The 20248-nt window shown below is 47.2% G+C and overlaps 1 protein-coding gene across 1 annotated transcript in view; it reads left to right on the forward strand.

Moving 5' to 3' along the window:
- The window catches only part of LOC310753720 (steroidogenic factor 1-like), an 89239-nt gene that overhangs the window by 27749 nt on the left and 41242 nt on the right, over positions 1-20248 (forward strand). Inside the window, exons 3-4 of the mRNA XM_083595069.1 lie at positions 3188-3774; positions 9417-9566. Of these exons, the coding sequence (XP_083451195.1) occupies positions 3188-3774; positions 9417-9566 (737 nt within the window). The remainder of the gene's footprint in view (positions 1-3187; positions 3775-9416; positions 9567-20248) is intronic.

Here is a 20248-nt window from a genome sequence, read left to right on the forward strand (position 1 = left end):
TGATAACCTACATTAAGCAATATAGAGTATAATTAAAATCTAATCCTTTCCCTGCTCTACCCATTGTAATTTTCAAATTTTGTTAAGGGTGATTGTCCCTTCACCATCTCCAGTTGCACATACAGACTCAGACATGCTTATGGGTGAGCTGTGTGATAAGCCAGTGGAGATAGGGTTTCCGTGTATGTGTGCGGGAGATACTTTGTACATGCTCAGAAGCACCTTCTACACATATCCCAAGGCATGTGGATGAAAGCAGGCAGTGCCAAGAAGGCGTGTCTGTGTGTTTGTTTGGGCACTAGGGGTATACCAATTTCCTGTATCATAATGGGATGCACTTTTGCTTAAAAACACTGAAAAAGGGACTATGGAAAAAGGTTGCCCTGAAATGAAAAGTTGGAAACACTGTATATGTAAAGTTACTACTCATAACTATCAGCACTTTTAAAAACTTCATGGAACTGTTTATAACTTTTACAACTGCCTGGAACTTCCTAAAACTGTGGCGAATGTTCAAGAAGAATCCAAATATTGGTCTATAGGGAAAGATTTTTGGGCAAACAACTAAACTTCTTAATTTTTAATATTTCTTTCTGTGGCAATATACAATTGTGGTTGGAGAAACCCAGCTGGATGGGCAGGGTATAAATATAATCATAATCATAATCATTACAATGTCGCACAAGATCCTCAATTTATTCTCAGCAATAGAAGTGATGAACCATGTATAAAACATTGTACATGTATTAGAAAATTTGCAAGCTCTATTTTTCCTGTATACATGCTATGCATAATACATTATACAGTTACATATACAAAAATTGATGTATTGATTTCAGGGTGACCTTTTTTCAAAAGGTTTGGAAATGACAGTTCATTCCTTTGTTTTTAGGCAAAAGTTCATCTAACTAAGCTACAGGAACATGAGGTTGTAAAAAAGTTCTAACCCTAGCAGACACTTCCCTTTCCAAAGATCCCAGGGGAAAGGAATAAAAATAATATTAAGATTTGTTTTTTGTTTAAATCCCAGCAGTCCGGACATTTATTCCGGCAGGTGCTCAGCTTTTTCTACCGTTGCAAGGAAATAGCCTCCTATCCTGAGCAGTACCGAGTGTCTCGGCCACGGTCCCGACTCACTGGAGTCCATTGGGCACGCCCATTGTGCAGAACCTGGCTGGCTGGAACCCCTCTGATAGCAGGCGCCATGGGGGGGGGGAGAGATCTGCTCGGTGGTGAAGTGCCCCCACTTTGCATGCCAAAGGCTCCAGGTTCAATCCCTGGCACCCCCCCCCCCCCCGTTTAAAAGGACCCTTGGCCGGAGAGCTGCTGCCAGCACAGCAGACAATACCGGTGGGTTAGATGGGCCCTTAGCTAGAACCCCCACCAGTGTCCGCCAGATTCTTCTGTTCTGTGCCTTGGCGGAGCAGGTGTGATGAAACCTTGGGCCTCATCCTGGAGGTTTCTGAGCTACAATTCCCATCAGCCCCAGCTGATGGTGGTTGATGGGAGTTGTAGTCCAAAATATTTCTTTGTTTGCATTTATATCCCACCTCGTTCTCCAAGGAGCTTAAGGTGGCAGAGGTACAGGGTTCTCCCTTCCCGATTGAATCCCATCGCAACACTCTCTAGCAATACCATTGCAGTGCCTTTGAGTGCATGCAGAGTGCCCATACCCTTTGATGCCTTGCGACTGGCCTTCACGTGGCTTTATCCACCAGGGGTCGCCGTGAGGGGCGGAGAAGGGCTATAGTTCAGAAGGTCCCAGGCTTAGTCCCCAGGTACATCTCCAGGAAGCAGGGCTGGGAGAAGACTCATGAGGAGATGCTGCCAGTCAGTGTAGACAATTCCGAGCTCTATAGACCAGGAGTCTCTGACTTGGCAAAAGGCAACTGCCCCACGTTCTTATGTTCTTCTATTATTCTGCGTGGAGCAAATGGGTGCATGAAAAAGGGAACGAAAGAGAAGGAGGGGCACACATTCCAACACAACTCCCTGGTTGGATGCTATTTTTTCATTCATTACTTGCATTTATATCTCCTCTTTTCCTCGGAGAAGCTCAATGTGACATCCACGTAGCGTCCAGAGTGGCGCAATCTAATCCCAACGACAACCCTGTGAGGTAGGCTAGGGTGACAAGCAGTGACTGGTCCAGGGGGCAAACTTGTATGAAATATTGTGGGAGGGCAGGTAAGCCCCTTCCTGCACACACATCACATCACTTGAGTAGCAATGCCCATCAACCGGGGGCGGGGGGGAACTGTCCCCCTCAAATATTTTGTTAGGGGGTGGGCAAAGGGACCTCGACCCCTAGGAGTTGGTTTCTATGGGCTGGCCTCTAATGCCACACCCAGGGAGCTTCGAGGCCGAGTGGGAGGATTTGAACCCAGGTCTCTCCCAGGTCCTAGTAAACTAATCACTATGCCACTATGACAGCAATTTTGGATGGCTTCGGGGCGTAGTGGTTTTTTAGCTTCTCTTTTAGCACGTCCCATGGCGCTGCCTGGACTGCTAGTGGCACGACCAAAACTCGGGCTGTCTCGAACACCTCGGGCTCGCAGAGGCTGAGGAATAGGCCCCACTTACGCTCCTCTGACCCTTCCGTCAGCTCGTTTGCTTGGAGGCAGCAGCCGAACCGAGCAAGATAGGAGTCCCATGATTCAGAGGCTGGGGCAAATGGCAGTAGAGGCACGAGTGAAGCCATGGTTCCGATGCCGACGTGGTGGGCGATGGATGGAACACAGTGCTCTAGCCAGTATGGTCAGCTCTGAATTGGGTTCTGTTCAGTGATTTTGCTCAGTGAGTGTCCAAATGTGGCTGTGCTCTGATGTCCATCTGATCCCATCCCCATCGTCAGTATTAAATAGTGGGTGGACATAGCAGACAACACAGAGATTTCTCCAAGTAGTTCTTTATAAGTAAGCTGGAACTGAACTGAACAGCAAACAGCTCAGCCGGCCTGCTTTTATAGGCAGCCAGCTGTCAGCATTGTAACAACAACAGCCCAGGGTTTCCCGCCTAAATTAACTTATGTGGACCTGAGTGAAAACTATATACACAATACCCCTGTTGGCCAGGGTGAGAACTTCAATACATAACACTGGGCCTTCCTGGCCGGATTTTGTCTGACGCCTTTTCCCCGCTTTCTCTCCCTTTGCCCCTTCTTCTCCTCCCTTCCTCCTCCCTCCAGCCGTGCGTGCCAACCGCATGCGGGGTGGCTGGAACAGGTTCAGGCCCATGTACAAGCAGGACCGAGCCATGAAACAGCAGAAGAAGGCGCTGATCCACACCAACAGCTTCAAACTGGAGACGGCGGCCCAGCCGCCCATCGTGTCCCCGGTGCAGGTGGCGGAGGAGTCCGGCGGGCTGTCGGCCTTGCTCCACGGCCTGAGCCAACACCACCAGCCTGAGGTGGCAAAGGGGCTACCCCCGCCGAGCAGCAGCAGCTCCAGCAGTGGCAGCGGTGGCGGTGGCAGCGGGATAAGCAGCTCCACCGCCATGACGCCCATCGACTATGAGTGCAGCTCCTACGGGACGCCCGCGCTGGCCATGCCGGTGTCCTTGGGTCACGGGCCGCTTTCGGGTTACCACTACCCGCCCTTCGCCAGCTGGGCCATCAAGTCCGAGTTCCCGAACCCATACGTGATGCATCCAAATGAGGCAGCCCTGCCGTACCCCTACCCAGAGGTCTACCCCAGTGGCGGCTCCCCAGCCACTGGGGCCGACATGCCCGACGTGATCCTGAAGTTGCTGGAGCAGGAGCCCGACGAGGCGCAAGTCAACGGCGAAGCGGGGACCCGAAAAAAATCACAGGCGGGGAAGCCTGTGAACTGAAGGCTCGGCGGGCTCCATTTGCGCCCCCCCCCCCCCGCTGCAAAGGAGCCTTTTTAAAGGCTCCGGATCGGACCGGGGGTGAGGGGTGCAGAGCTGAGAGCTGTCTACCCGTCTCCGCGAAGTGAAGCCGCACAGCCAGGGTCGGAGAGCGCTGATTTCTTTACTGGATAATTGGACTTGAAAACAACTACCCGTGAGTAGGATTTTGACATATATTCGGAAGAAAATTATTAAAGAATTCGGCCGAAACGGGAAAGGTAAAAACAGGAAGTCTGCCTTCCCGGACTGTTAACAGATCAAAAGCAAAGAGACTGTAAAGCTGTGACTAAGAAAGACGAGTTTTTGGAAGGATTAAAATCCAGCATCAAAAAGGAAAATTCCCCCACTGTTGGCAGGAACAGTGGGGAGACACTTGAAAGATATTTGCCCTGCAAGGAAAGGAAATTTTAAAATATATCTGCTGACTTTAAAACCTGGGAACGGACTGCCTATGACAGGGAAGCCGATTAGAGGGAACTGTCAAACGGAGAGTGGAAAAAAAAAGTTTGATTTAGCTCTGCAAAGGATACAGTGTGGATAAAATACTTTGGAAATGAAAGTAACCTTTTGGGACTGAAAACTTGATACTAAGATACTGGGACTTTATTAGAACTTTATTTGTTATAAAGTTGCAACAAAAAGTTGGACTTGTGACCCCTAGAGGTGACTATGTTGCAATGACATTCTAGACAACAAGTACTGCTGTGGGAAAATTTCTCCTTTCCCCAAACAAATTCTCCAAGTGTGTGACTGACCTTGGGAGTGTATGTGAGTGTTATGGCAGATGATAAAAAAAACAGAGTTGACACAGGAAAAAACTACCAGGTCTGGTAGACACTACAAAGCTGACACTACAAGAAGGCCTTCAACAGGGGGTGTAGCGGGCACAGCAGGAGCTGTTGCCCCACAGGTAAAATTAAAGGTTATGTCAACTGATGAACTTTTGGCCCAAGCATTGGGTAAGATTGATGCATCTTTGGAGAAGTTGGCCAATAAGGTGGAAGAGACAAATAGACAAGTAGCTGAGGCTTCTGCAAAAATTGATGTGAACACCTCAAGTATTAATTTGAATACCTCAAGTATTAATGAACTAGGGAAAAAGGTGAACTCTAATACACAGTCTATTGAAAAACTACTGGAAGAATCGGCTTCAACTAGAAAACTGGCTGAAGAGGCCAAGGAAATTGCAACTGCTGTTCAGGAACAGATTCCACCGGTATATAAAAAGTTAGAAGAGCATGATTTGACACTGTCCATGATAGACCTTGAAAGAAAGGCGAGAAATTTAAGAATAAGAGGTGTGCCAGAAAGTGAGAAATATAATTTGGCAGAATTTCTCACAAAGGAATTGTCACAATTTTGGCAGAAGGATCTGGGGGAGGAAGAATTTAAGATAGTGAGTGCATTCAGACTCGGCAGAAGACAAGGAAAGAACAAAGCAAGAGATTGACAACAACTTGGTGCAGTAGGAGGGAAAACTAATTAACCAATCATGTCTCTGCAACTTCTAAGTTGGAATTGTAATGGACTGAACTCTCCTAGAAAGAGAAAAGAGATTTTTCATATATTAAAGAAAGAACATTTGGACTTGATTTGTTTACAAGAAACACATGTTACGAGGCTACACAGGAAAATACTTGTTAATAAAAGATTAGGGCAAGAATTTATCTCGTCTGATAAAGTTAAAAAGAGAGGAGTGGTGATTTACGCAAAGGAGAAACTTTCACTGAAATTTATTCTCAAAGATGAACAAGGAAGATATTTGACTATTGAAATTCAGTTTCAAGGAGAGAAATTTTTGATAGTAGGTGTATATGCACCAAATGAGGGGAAGTCGGAATTTTTCAAGAAGTTGCATGAGACTTTGATGGACTTTATGGACTATAATATAATTTTGATGGGGGACATGAATGGAGTTGTATCCACTAATATGGACAAGGCGCAAAAACAGGTAGTCACCAAAGATGGTAGACTACCAAAAACTTTCTTTGAAATGATTGATAATATGGACTTGATCGATATTTGGAGAACTAAGAACCCTTTGGAGAGAGAGGGAACATTTTTCTCTGAAGCCAAGATGACATGGACCAGAATTGACCAAATTTGGACTACTAGAGGAATGGCACCAAAGATAAAAAAAGTGGAGATCTGCCCTAAAACTTGCTCTGACCATAATGCTGTAAAGATGGAGATGAAGCCAACAACAACCGGCACCTTCAGATGGAGGATGAATGACCCATTACTTAGAGATGAAGAAGTATACAACAAGGCCCAAAAGACTCTAAAAGACTACTTTGAATTAAATTTGCCAACAAATGTGGAAAAAAGAGTAATTTGGGATGCTAGTAAAGCCGTGATGAGAGGGTTTTTGATACAACAGAATGCATTAAAAAAGAGAAGGCAAAATAAGAAAAAAGATAAAATTTTGGAGAAAATTAAAGAAGGTGAGAAAAAATTGAGAGCCAAGCCAAAGTCACAAGAGATTTTGAGAGAAATAAAGGTCTATCAAATACAATATATGGAATTGATGAATCAAGAAATAGAATGGAAAATTAAACAAATGAGACAGAAGACATTTGAATCGGCGGACAAATGTGGGAAGTTACTGGCTTGGCAACTGAAAAAAAGACAAAAATTAAATACAATTACAAACCTGGAAGTAGAAGGGAAAGACATAAATAATCCAAATGAGATCAGAAACTGTTTTCAGAAGTATTTCAAGCAACTATACACACAAGGGCCACAGAACGAAAGGGACATTGATGGATTTTTGAAAACAAATGGATTACAAAAAATTTCACAGGAAAGTAAAATATTGTTGAACTGTAAAATAACAGATCAGGAGATAGAAGGTGCCATTTCAAATATGCAATTGGGCAAATCTCCGGGACCAGATGGGTTGACTTCCAGATACTATAGATCTCTGAAGAACTGGTTAATCCAACCTCTGAAGGAAGTCTGCAACGAGATTCTAGAAGGGAAAAGGGCACCAGAATCGTGGAAAGAGGCCTACATTACACTTATACCGAAAACAGAGACTGAAAAGACTCAACTTAAAAACTACCGTCCCATATCCTTATTAAATGTGGATTACAAAATCTTTGCTGATATTTTGGCCAAGAGACTGAAAAGAGTATTGATTGAAGAGATACATAAGGACCAAGCGGGCTTTCTGCCGGGAAGACATATATCGGATAACTTGAGGAATGTAATTGATATTTTGGAAAAGTTAGATGTGAACATAAATACTAAAGCTGTTCTGATATTTGTGGACGCGGAGAAAGCCTTTGACAACATTTCTTGGAGTTTTATGAAAAAGAACTTACAGGGTATGGGGGTAGGCCAAGGTTTTGAAAATGGTATAAGTGCAATATATTCTGAACAAAAGGCTAAATTAATTGTAAATAATGTAGTTACGGAGCAATTTAAGATTGAAAAAGGGACACGACAAGGGTGCCCAATTTCCCCTTTACTTTTTATATCGGTCCTGGAGGTTCTGCTGAATATGATTAGAAGGGACCGGTTGGTTAAAGGCATACAGGTCGGAGCCAAGCAGTATAAATTGAGAGCATTTGCAGATGACCTAGTTTTGACGTTACAGGAGCCAGAATCTAGTACCAAAAGAGTTTTAGAATTAATTCAAGAATTTGGTCAGGTGGCAGGATTTAAACTGAACAAGTCCAAAACTAAGGTTTTAGAGAAAAATTTGACATTGTTTGAAAAAGAGAAATTTCAGAATGAAACAGGTTTGACTGTGGTGAAGAAAGTGAAATATCTGGGGATCAATATGACATCTAAAAATGGGAACTTATTTAAAAATAACTATGAGAAATGCTGGTCAGAAGTGAAAAAAGATCTCGAAATATGGTCAAATTTGAAGCTTTCCTTGATGGGTCGAATAGCAGCTATAAAGATGAATGTATTGCCTAAAATGTTATTTTTGTTTCAAACATTACAAATTGTGGACAAGATGGATTGTTTTAAGAAGTGGCAGAAAGACATTTCTAAATTTGTCTGGCAGGGCAAGAAGCCCAGGATAAAATATAAGATTTTAACTGATGCAAAAGAAAGGGGTGGCTTTGCCCTGCCAGACTTCAGACTGTACTATGAATCAGCAGCATTCTGCTGGTTGAAAGACTGGCTGCTTCTTGAAAACACAGACATTTTGGATTTAGAAGGTTTTAACAACGTTTTTGGATGGCATGCATATTTGTGGTATGATAAGGTTAAAGCTCATAAAGCATTTAAAAATCACATTGTTAGGAGATCTTTGTTTAATGTTTGGATCAGATACAAGGATTTACTGGAAAATAAGACCCCAAGGTGGTTGTCACCAATGGAAGCGAAAGCCCAGAAAAAGCTCAATATGGAGGCCAAATGGCCAAAATATTGGGAAATTTTGGAACAAGAAGGAGATAGACTGAAATTGCAGAGCTTTGAGAAACTAAAAAATAAAGTGCGAGACTGGCTCCATTATTTTCAGATAATGGAGGCTTACAATTTGGACAAGAAAATTGGCTTCCAGGTGGAAAAATCTAAATTAGAAACAGAAGTGCTAGAATCTAAAACTAAGATTATGTCAAAAATGTATAACTTGCTGCTGAAATGGAATACACAGGATGAAACGGTTAAGTCAGCTATGATTAAATGGGCACAAGATGTTGGACACAACATTATGTTTGCTGACTGGGAACAGTTATGGACCACAGGTATGAAATTTACAGCATGTAATGCCTTAAGAGAGAATATTATGAAAATGATATACAGGTGGTACATGACCCCAGTCAAGCTTGCAAAAATATATCATTTGCCCGATAATAAATGTTGGAAATGTAAGGAGGTTGAAGGTACATTCTTTCACCTTTGGTGGACGTGCCCAAAGATTAAGGCTTTCTGGGAAATGATTTATAATGAAATGAAAAAGGTATTTAAGTATACCTTCTTGAAAAAACCAGAGGCTTTTCTTTTGGGCATAGTCGGCCATTTGGTGCCAAAGAAGGACAGAACTTTTTTTATGTATGCTACAACGGCAGCAAGAATACTTATAGCAAAGCACTGGAAGACTCAAGATCTACCCACTCTGGAAGAATGGCAGATGAAGTTGATTGACTGTATGGGACTGGCAGAAATGACTGGCAGAATCCGCGACCAGGGAGAAGAGTCGGCAGAAGAAGATTGGAAGAAATTTAAGGACTATTTACAGAAATACTACAAAATTAATGAACTCTGAAAAGATGTTGGATTGAACTTTTGTGGTCTCTAGCTGTTATGATAAAGATAATAGGGATTAAAATTGTTTAAGTCATAAAATTTAAAAAGTTGAGTGGAAAATAAGGTGTTATTTTAAAAGGAATGTTAAGAGATTAGGATTTGCTGGATTAACAATTTGAACTAGAAAACAAGAAGGGGAGGTATGAGGAAGTCAAAGAAACATGTTACTGAAAAATTGTTATTGAAATTGATTTGTTTTCAATATTTTTCCTTTTCTTTTTCTTTTTGTATTTGCATAAAATTGGAAAACTTAATAAATATTTATTAAAAAAAAGGCCTGCATCCTGTCCTGCCTACAGGAGGAGCAGAGCAAGGGCCTCCACAACAAGCTCAGCGCCTTTGGCCTCATGTGTAAGATGGCAGATCAGACCCTCTTCGCCATCGTGGAGTGGGCACGCAGCTGCATCTTCTTCAAAGAGCTGGAGGTGAGGGGGGGGGGTTGTTGCTTTTCGCGGGGCGGGGGATGAACCCTGAGAGGAAATGGCTTCCCACGACCTACATCTCCCCGACTTGGACATGTTTCCAGCGGTTGCTTTGTTTGGTCCCGGGGGTGGGGGTGGGTGGTGAGGAGGAAGGTTGAACTGTGGCTGGAGCTGGCTGAAGCGAGGCCTGCTTTGAGCATGTGCAGAGCTCAATGGTTAGAGTGTCAGACTAGGAAAAAGTTAACAGTAGATTGGGAGCAAAATTCTCTTAGCGGTCTGTCCTGAAATGATGACGAACTTAACACCAGTGTGTACCTCACAGCATACCGGTAGTTTTGAGGATAAAATAGAGGGGAGGCCAAGGTAGAATATAAATGTGATATAACAGTAAAAGGAGGGTTAGGCAAATGCGTGGGGTGTAAGGTGAACAGTGGCTACTAGTCATGATGGCACCTCCAGAGTGAATACTAGTTGCCTGGGGCTCAACAGTGGGAGAGAACTGCTAACACCCCCCCCCCCCGCAAATGTCCTGCTTGCGTGGCGAGTTCATGCCTCCCCCCCAGTGGAAATAAAGACACATGACACAATTATTAAGGTTAATGGGCTAAATAAGACCACAACTTTATTGGTTACAGGTGATGAACGGTATTGGCTTAGGCATTGGTCCTAACCGACTATATCCGGCTTCAGCCCATCCGCTTGAAGTCCAGGAAGGGTTAACCACCAGTAGGGGGAGTCCTGCTGATGCACATCAACTAGGAACTCCCCCGGGGTCACCGATAGGGGGCGTGCCTTAGGCCCTCACCTCTGTTTTTGTTTTTTTAAAAATAATATTTTTTACTTTTAAAGATTACAGAAAAGGAAAAGAAAAAGAAAAAAGACAAGAGAAAAAAAACAAAAAATAGAAAAGAAACAATACAATACAATATATAAGCAATACAAAACACAACCTAAACACATTAAACTAAACTAAACTAAACCCTAACCCACCTTAACCCTAAACAAAACAAAACAATAACCATTTAAAAGCATACATCACACCTTTTCCATACTCTAGCTTTCATTCCCTTGTTTCCTCGACTTCCTCTCACCTCCCTTTTTGTATTCCACTTCTATTAACTGTTTCAGCAAATCCTTTCCATCTTTCTCTATTTTCTGTCATATTATAAATATCTTAACATATTTTTTATCATTAAAACTAAAATACTTATATATGCTTAACTCCTTATAATATTTCTGCTAAGGCCATAAAATTCCTTTCCACCATTTTTCTATCATTCATTAATTTTACAGTATTTCTATATATAAACTTTAAATTCTCTAATCTTCTTCCACCATCTCCTCTCCCTGGTTTCGGATTCTGCCAGTCCTTTCCGTCAATTCCATATAGTCCATCAACCTGGAGATCTTATGTCCGAGGCTCTTAACTCTTTTCCAGGTCCCTTCTGCAGGTCTTCTTCATATTCTTTAATGCCAAAGAGCAGATCTCGGGAAGACTCCAACCTAACAATGCTTTTATTCCTTCCGGACAGGTCAGCCAAATTTCCATAGTTGAAGCTGAGGTCTATAAGATGTTTCATGACATGTTTCAAAATTCTTCCAAATCCAAAGGCCCCCAGAACTCCAATCTCCTCCAGACCCAAGTCCATGCCCCAAAAGTCAGTTAATCCCTGCATAGAGGGATCTTTCCAACTTTCCTTCGTCCGTCCAAGCTGGGATCCAATCCTCAAAATCTGGCTTTTTCTAGATTCAATCATAGAAGGCCTCAATTTGTAATCCTCAATTTGCTTCTGTAAGGCTGAGGATCCCGCTTGTATTACTTTAGGCTCAACAACCACAGCTTTCTCTTTCTCCTCCACAATCTGTCCTGCCAAAGTAGATTCTTGTACCAAGTCCTGAATTGTTTCTGTGTTGGTGCTCACTTTTTGACTCCAATTAGTCACTTTTTGATCCAAGTTGTCAATTTTAAAAGACATGTCATCCGTCTTCTTATGAAGCTGTTCCAGCGAGTAGCTTATCTTACATAATACCGTCACAATGGCTTCTCCTGTCAACATTTTGAATGGTCCAAGGTCAATCTCTGGTTCTCACAATTACTTATCTTGCAGCTGGTGATTCCCCAGTTGCACTCCTGTGACAGTTTCAAAGACTCCCTCTAGAGGAAAACAGTCTCCACTTGTATCAATCCTTTCGAACACAATTCAAGCCATAAAAATAGTTTCAATTTCCAGTTACTTTTCCTCCTTTTTAAACGCAGAAGAGGACAATGGAAACAGTATCTTTCTCTTATATAACTAGCTGTCAAAAATGTTCTGTTCGCAGTCAATGGACTCTCCCAAAACTTCACTCTTTCTGGCAGCCCTTTTCCAGGTTTGGAGCAGTGGTAATTTGGTTTTTCACTCTCTCCTGCAGGCTCGCTAAGTCCAAAATTTCCCCCCTCTTCTCCTGCTTCCAAGGGGGGTTTTGTAGTTTTAACCGATGAAAATTTAATCCTTTGCCAAAAGCTTTCAAAGACTTTAGCTTATAACGTCTTTGCTTCAATCTATTTACAAAAGGGGAAGGCGGACTTCCTGTTTAAGACCTTCCCCGTTTCGATGCCAAATTAAGGTATTTAAACATCCAATTTTCCGTTCTACTCACGGGTAGTTGTTTAAAATCCAATTGTCCACAGGAAAAAGTCAGCGCTCTCCGGCAACAGCAATGCGGCTTCACTCCGTGAAAGAAGCAGTCAATTCGAAGCACCGCGCCACTCACCCCACATCGCTCCGGATCCCCAAAACAGGGTTTCCCTGCGAGTAGGGGAGGCGCAGAAGGTGCCAGCCGAATCCCAAGTTCACAAGCTTCTCCCGCTTGTGATTTCAAAGTAGACCCTCACCTCTGGGCAGGGAGGTGGAATAGATTGCTCCTGGGGTTTTTCCTGGGTTTGGGCTCTTCTGTCCTCTTCCAGTGACAACCTATAATTTAATAAATTATATAGAGATGGATTTCTCCCGGTGATGGGAGCCTTGAGGGTGGCTCCAAGCAATGGGAATCTGACGGGATGGGTGCTGTGGCTTGATCTGGGCTGAGGTCTTGTGATTTGTATTTGAATGGCCAGCAGGGTGTGGATGGAGAAATCTGAGGCTGGCTACAAGAAAGAACCATTGTGGTGTAGTCATTAAGAGTGTCAGACTAAGACCTGGGAGAGACCAGGGTTAAAATCCCCACCTGGCTGCCATGAAGCTCACTGGGTGTGACCTTGGTCCATTCACTGCCTCTCTCAGCCTAACCCACCTCACAGGGTTGTCGTGGGAATTGAATGAGGAAGGGGAGAAAACCATGTACACCACTTTGAGCTCCTTGGGGGGGAAAGCTGGGATATAAATGCTAATGCTAATGATGATGATACAGTCATACCTCGGGTTGCAGATGGTTCAGGTTGCGCACCGCGCCGAACCTGGAAGTACCGGAACAGGTTATTTCTGGGTTTCAGCACTTGTGCTTGCGCAGAAGCACTAAATCGCGCTTTGCGCATGTGCAGAAGTGCCGAATTGTGACCCGTGCGTGCGCAGACACGGCGCTGTGGGTTGTGGATGCTGCGGGTTGCGAACGTGCTTCCTGCACAGATCACGTTTGCAACCCGAGTGTCCACTGTAATAAAAAAAAAGATAAAACATTTGAAGATATTAGTACTGTGCAAGTGATCAGTGCTGTGAATTGATGAGTCGACACGGGGGCAGGGAGTGGTGTTGTGTTCAAACTGTGGGAGATGGGAAATGTTTTGCAAAAGTGACTCTGAAATAATTGGAGAGGGCAGGAAAGTGCCTTGGTGGTAGAAGCTAAGACCCCCTCCACCCCACTCCCCGCCTCCTGCCGATAGATTGGACAATTGCAGTGTCTGGGCTCTCCCTCCAGACTGGTGTGTGGGTTCTATTTTGCAGCATTTCACTGACACAATAAGAGCGCGTTTGTGGTGGAGTTGCACCAGACTGTCCAAATATCATTCTGCTTTATTAGTTGTTCTGCAGTGTTATTGTGCTATTACTACCTGAAGGAGCAACTCTTGTGCAACAGATGCTGAATGAAAAGACGCCCCAGCCCACCGCTCCACACAATAGCCCTCACATTTCTGGTATGAAATGTTATAGGATTTCAGCAGGAAGTTATGGGGCCTGCACCAGTTGTGCTCCCTGAAACTTTTGCAGGGGCAAACTGTCCTGAAAGTGGGATAACCTATAACCACCCTGATACCTAGAGATGGGAAGGCCTGGAAAACCCCCCGGAAAAATAAAAAAAAACCCAGGTTTTTTTCTGTTTTTCCCCAAAACTCTTTTCCCCCGGAATTTTTTTTAAAAAATAGTTTGATAAAGTTTCAATATTCCACACATTTTTTTTCCAATTTTTCTTGAAAAAAACGGCTTTGGGAAAAAACAGAAAAACAGCCTGGTCCCGTCCCCCCCCCCCCCAATTTTTCAATTCCCCCCCACTGACACCAGGAGGCAGGTGCTCTCACTGTACTCTTTCCAGCAACTGCTCAAAACATTTTTGTTAGGGCTGTTGTAAACAGCCCATCTGAACACATAGAAGCTGCATGTGATTTACTTCCTTTTAACCACTGCTGACTTTAATCATCTTTTGAATACTCTTAAATACCTGCTTTTAACTGTGTTTTATCAATCATTTTAATGTTCTGTTGTATATTTTTGTTAACTGTTTAGAAGCTGTCTTACTATCATGCAGTTTATAATATATAATAACAAATTCAATTAAAAAACCCACACACACTCCTTTTCCTTTCAAACAGAGTTTGAGCCTTAGTGCAACACTTCTGGGCCTGGCATGCAAAAAAATTGAAAGCTGTTTTTTAGAAGTCAATGAGAAAAATGACAAAGAGGAAGAAGAAATGGAAATGATAGCAGTAGTTCAGGAAATGAGATAGAAGAAACTGCATGCATATTGTCAGGGACTCAGGAGCAGGAGCACTGGGGAGAGAGGAAATGGAGAGCGAAGGGGAAGAATCCGAGGGCAGCGTAGGGGAGTATGACAGTGGCCCGAGAGATTCCATGAGCTTCTCCAGCGAATCAGAAGATTCCCAGAAGGGGGCACCTATGGTCAGGGCAAGGGGGGTCCCAGGGGGGACGCACCAGAAACAAGGAGCCAGAGGGGAACCCCAAAGCAGCAGTGGGGGATTGGGACCAGTTTCCCCACCAGAGCGTAGTGGGGGGGGGAAGAGTCACATGTGTCAGGGCCAGCGTCTCCTCCAGCGGGGAGAGAGAGTGAGTCAGGGCTGACCACGCCTCCAACGGAGGGGAGGTCAGTTGCAGCTAGCCCCCCCCCCAGAGGGGGAAGCAGTGACAGCAGCAGCAGTGAAACAGTCAGGAGAAAAGTTACCGGCTGGGCGCGCGCGCCAAGTTCAAATGTACAGGCGCGGGGAACAGCAGGAGACCCGGATGGGGAACCAGCTCCTAAAGCCCGCCGGAGGGAGGGGGAAGGCTCAGGGGACTCAGCGTCAGAAGAGTCTAGAAAGGGCGAGACCCCAACGGCCAGGCGGAACCAGAGGCGGAAGGAACTGAGGAAGAGGTGGAGTAAGGCTAGAATCTTAAATTGGTGTCAGGGGGGAGGAGACTCAGACGGAGCATCAGCGGTCTGACAGTTGAGACGTAGAGCTGCGCGCTGCGGCTCTGGAAGTGAAACTGAACTTCAATAAAGACTTTTGTACTTAACAACGAAGCAGCGTTGGTCCTTTGTGAGCTGGGACCTTGGGCAGCTCTGACAGTATGCTCCGTCTCATCTGAATTAACCCTCGCAGCGTGAGTTGGTGCAGCGAGGGGCAAGACTTGGCGTTTTGCGAGCTCACGAAGATTAGCAAAGATGACTACAGAGGAACAGGTGAAAGAACTGCAAAGCGCAGTCACGAGGCTGTATGCAGAAGTAGAGGCATCCAGAAAAAAAGAAGACGAAGCAGTAGCGCTCTGCTGGGATCTACAAACCAGGTGGGAACGTTGGGGCAAAGAGGGGCTGCCAGGATCCAAGCCGGAGGGAGTTGGCCTCGGGAAGGGGGGGGCAGCATAGTAGCCCACTTCGACGGGAACCTGCAGCAGTACCCTAACTTCAGAGCCGACATAGTTTACGCGCTCAATTTGCTTCGGAAAGACTTTAGAGATGAGGAAGAGAAAGTGGGATTCATAATTACTCATCTGCATGGGGAAGCTAAAGCGTGGCTGCGGAATTTGTGGCGCGAAAATGATCCAGCCCTCCGAGATGCTGACGCATTTATCAAAGCTATGGACGCTTGTTTTAAATCAACGGTAGATGTGGATGTGGCTCGGAGGGAAATGCATGGGCTGCAGCAAGGGAAAGCCACGGTGAGGCAATATCACTCACACTTTTTTGCGTTAGTGAACGTGCTCGGGTGGGAGAAAGACTCCATTGCCGTCAGGGATCTGTTCTGGGAGGGACTGAATGGGGCCGTGAAAGATGAGCTGGCAAGAGGAGAAAGACCTAAAAGCACCGCAGAGGTCGTCCAAAGAGCACTAGCGATAGGAGTGCGCCTGGAAGACCGCCCTTGGAGCAGAGAGGAGGGGCGCAGGGCGAACACTCCAGCCAGAACAACTTCCTTCCTACCCAAAGAGACAGGGAGCGCGTTATCCACGCCTCCACTGGGGAGGGGAGAAGAGCCGATGGAGATAGGTGGTGCTAGGGCTCAGACAGCAAACAGAGCCCAAACACCAGGAGCAGTCAAGGCGAGACTCCTAGAGGGAGCAGGAAGTGTTACATCTGCGACAGTGCACAGCACATGGCCAAAGAGTGTCCCCAGAGGATCCGGAAGCACACTGCAGCCTCAGCAACAGTAAAGGGAGCATTTCAGCAGCAAGAACAACTGCAGGGGGAAGAAGAAGCCTGGTTGGAAACAGAAGCACTGGGGCCCAGCCAGGCGAGTCAGTGAAGCAGTCCCCAGAGATTTTACAGCCCACAGATCCCCTCCCACCCAAACCAGTGGTGCAACTCACCGCATCGCTCCAGCTGCCCAATGGGCTCACCCTGGAAGTCCCAATCACCATCGACTCTGGGAGCAACGCAGACTTTGTAGGAGTGGACTTCATCAAGCAACATCGCATAGCACTCCTGCCAGCCACGATGCCCCTAAACGTGGTCACGGTCGACGGCAGGAAGATACTGGGAGGAGAGGTGATACAGCAAACACCGCCTATGGTAATGCAAATTGGAAACCACCGCGAAGTCATCAGCTTCAACGTCACCCACCTGTCGGACACGCCCATAGTGTTGGGCATGAGTTGGCTGGATAGGCACAGCCCGGCATTAGCATGGTACCAGCGGCAATTAACCTTCTGCTCTTCCTACTGCGCAGAACACTGCATCCGGACTGGCCAGGAAGAGGAGGGGCAAGAGGATGATCCGCAGCTACACCTAGGCATGGTGCAAGCGGTACCCAACAAGTACAAGGAGTTTTTGGAGGTCTTCTGCGAGAGGGAAGCGGATAAGCTGCCGCCCCACAGGCCTTACGACTGCAAGATTGACCTCCTGCCGGGGGCGACGCTGCCGACTGGAAAACTGTATTCCATGTCTGAGGACGAACTGCAAGAACTCAGGGAGTTCATAGATCACAACTTGAAGCGGGGATTCATCCAAGAATCCAAAGCAGTGGGGGGCAGTCCCGTGTTTTTCGTGAAGAAGAAAGACACGCCCCAACGCAGGCTTGTAGTTGATTATAGGATCATAAATTCCAGGACGAAGCCCACAGCATTCCCCATGCCCAAGATCGACGACCTGCTCGCGACGGTGAGGAAGGGACGACTCTTCACCAAGTTGGATCTACGAGGGGCGTACAACCTTATACGCATGCGGGAGGGCGATGAGTGGAAGACGGCCATGTTTACACCTTTAGGCACCTATGAATATCGCGTAATGCCGTTTGGTCTACAAAATGGCTCCCATACATTCCAAGCTTTCATGCATCACGTGTTAGCGGGACTCCTCTACAAGAAGTGCGTCTGCTTCCTAGACGACATCCTTATCTTCTCGGAATCGCAGGAGGCTCACGAGGGGGACGTCAAGGAGGTCCTGCAGAGGCTACGGGAGCACAGACTTTACGCCAAACTAGAGAAGTGCCAGTTCGACATGACGGAGGTGGATTTCCTGGGCTACAAGCTGTCCGACAAGGGACTCGCCATGGACAGCACCAAGGTCCGCGCGGTATTGGACTGGAAGAGCCCGCGCAATCGGAAGGAGGTCCAGAAGTTCGTCGGCTTCGCCAACTTTTATCGCAAGTTCATCAAGGGGTTCGCGAAGGAGACGGCGGCAATCACGGACACACTCAGCTCCAAGAAGAAGAAGTTCACCTGGACGGACCAGGCGGAGCAGTCCTTTCGGAGACTCAAGCGTCTCTTCGCGTCCGAAGAACAGCTGCTACACGTAAACCCCAGCAAGCCAATGAGGGTTGAGACGGACGCCTCGGACAGAGCGGTGGGGGCGGTCCTGTTGCAGCAAGATCCGCAAGGGAACTGGAGGCCGTGTGCGTTCTACTCCAGGAAACTCAGCAAGTCGGAACAGAACTACACCATCTGGGACAGGGAGTTGCTGGCCATTCATGCAGCCTTCAAGGCATGGCGGCACTTCCTAGTCGGAGCCAGACACACAGTGCAGGTCCGCACGGACCATAAGAACCTGGAGTACTGGCGCACGGCGCGATTCCTGAACCAGAGACACATCCGCTGGGCGGAGTTCTTTGCGGATTTCGATTTCCGGATAGAATACGTCCCGGGTGACACCAACGTCATGGCGGATGCACTATCCAGGAAGCCGCAGTATCTCGAGGAAGCGGCACCGGTGGCGGCCAAACACATTTTCGCACCGAAAGCGTGGGCGTGCGCTTCAGCCGCAGTGGACCTGGACACGGCGCGTCGAGCGCTGCAGACGGATTCGTTCGCGCAATCCAAAATGGAGGAGGTGCGAAGAGGCACAGCGAAGGACGACGAGTTCCAGATACGAGACGGACTGCTCATACGCAAAGGGGCTCTCTACGTACCCGGAGACGACCTCCGCGCGAAAGTCCTGCAGCAGTTACACGACGCGCCCAGCGCTGGGCACTTCGGCAAGGACAAGACGGCGGAATTGGTAACCAGAGACTTTTGGTGGCCCAAGATGAGGGGTGAAGTCGCGGATTACGTCTCCAGGTGTGACACCTGCCAAAGGGCCAAGCCAGTACACAGGAAGCCGGCGGGTCTGCTGGAACCCCTACAGACGCCGTTCGAACCGTGGGAGAGAGTGGCCCTGGACTTTGTCACAGATCTGCCCAGTTCGCGAGGCAAAACAGCCGTACTCGTGGTCGTAGACATGTTCACCAAGATGGCGCACTTCATTCCTTGCGCGAAGGTGGCCACAGCGGAACAGACCGCCAAGCTGTTCATAGACCACGTGTTCAAGGCGCATGGCTTGCCGCGGTCCATCCTGTCCGACCGGGGTCGCCAATTCATCTCGAGCTTCTGGCAGAAGCTACTGGGCATCCTGAACGTCAAGATCAACTTAGCGTCGGCACGACATCCGCAGACCAACGGACAGGCGGAGAGGGTCAACGCCATCATGCAGCAGTACCTGCGATGCTATACGAATCAACAACCCTCGACCTGGGTGGACTACTTACCGCTGGCCGAGTTTGCCTACAACAACACGAAGCACGCGTCTACAGGGGTGACACCGTTCTTCGCCAACAATGGGCGGCATCCCAGAACCTTCCCGGGGTTAGAGCCTGAGGGGGTGGGGGAGCCACGGGGAGCAGAGCACTTAGCAGCAGAGTTACAGGAGGTCCACGAGCAACTCCGCAGGCACTTAGAACTGGCGAAACACGCCTACAAAATGCAGGCAGACAAGCACAGGAGAGTTGGGAAAGACATTCAGGTGGGGGACTGGGTCTGGTTAGCGGCCCATGCAGTGCCGGCCAGGACGTTAGCTAAGAGGAAGCTCAAACACAAGCAGCTGGGGCCTTACCAGGTCGCGGCACAAGTCAACCCATTGGCCTTCCGGTTGACACTCCCGGAGGGCTCCAGAATGCATCCAGTCTTTCATAGGTCAGTGCTCACACCCTACAGGGCACCCCACAGGTTTCAGGCGCCAGGGAACACGCCAGACCCACTTAACGAATCTCCAAAGAGGGAGGGGTCACGGAGGGCGACGCCACTCAACGAGGTCACGGAGATTTTGGACTCGAGGTGGGGGGAAGAGGGGGTGGAATATCTCCTCGCCAGGGAAGGTACCCCAGCCAGCGCCAACAGATGGGTACCGTGCTATGCCGTGGAGGAGCACTACCTCAAAGACGAGTTCCATGCACTCTTCCCACACAGACCTATGCCGGCAGAGTATTTCGACGACTGGCTTTTCACACCCACACTTTCAGCCAGTACGTTCCAGGGTTTTTCATCAGCTGAAGAGACGCCGCCGGAAACAAGCTCCCCGGAGGGGTCACTCTCGGGGTTTGCCACAGACCGCTCCTATTGGTGGGACACTCAACTGGAGGTGGGGTGGCGCAGGGAGCTGCTGCGGGGACCTTTACACGCAGTCTCACCAGAGGTACCCGGGGGAGGGGAGGACATGGACGTGTTGGGGGAGGATCCTGGATTCGAGCACAACAGCAGAGAGATGGAAGCAGAAGAAATCGACGTCGACAAGCCCATTGCGGTCTGGCCGGATCC

Source organism: Podarcis filfolensis (genome assembly GCF_964270895.1).
Source record: "Podarcis filfolensis genome assembly, chromosome: W".
In the NCBI taxonomy this organism is placed as follows: Eukaryota; Metazoa; Chordata; class Lepidosauria; order Squamata; family Lacertidae; genus Podarcis; species Podarcis filfolensis.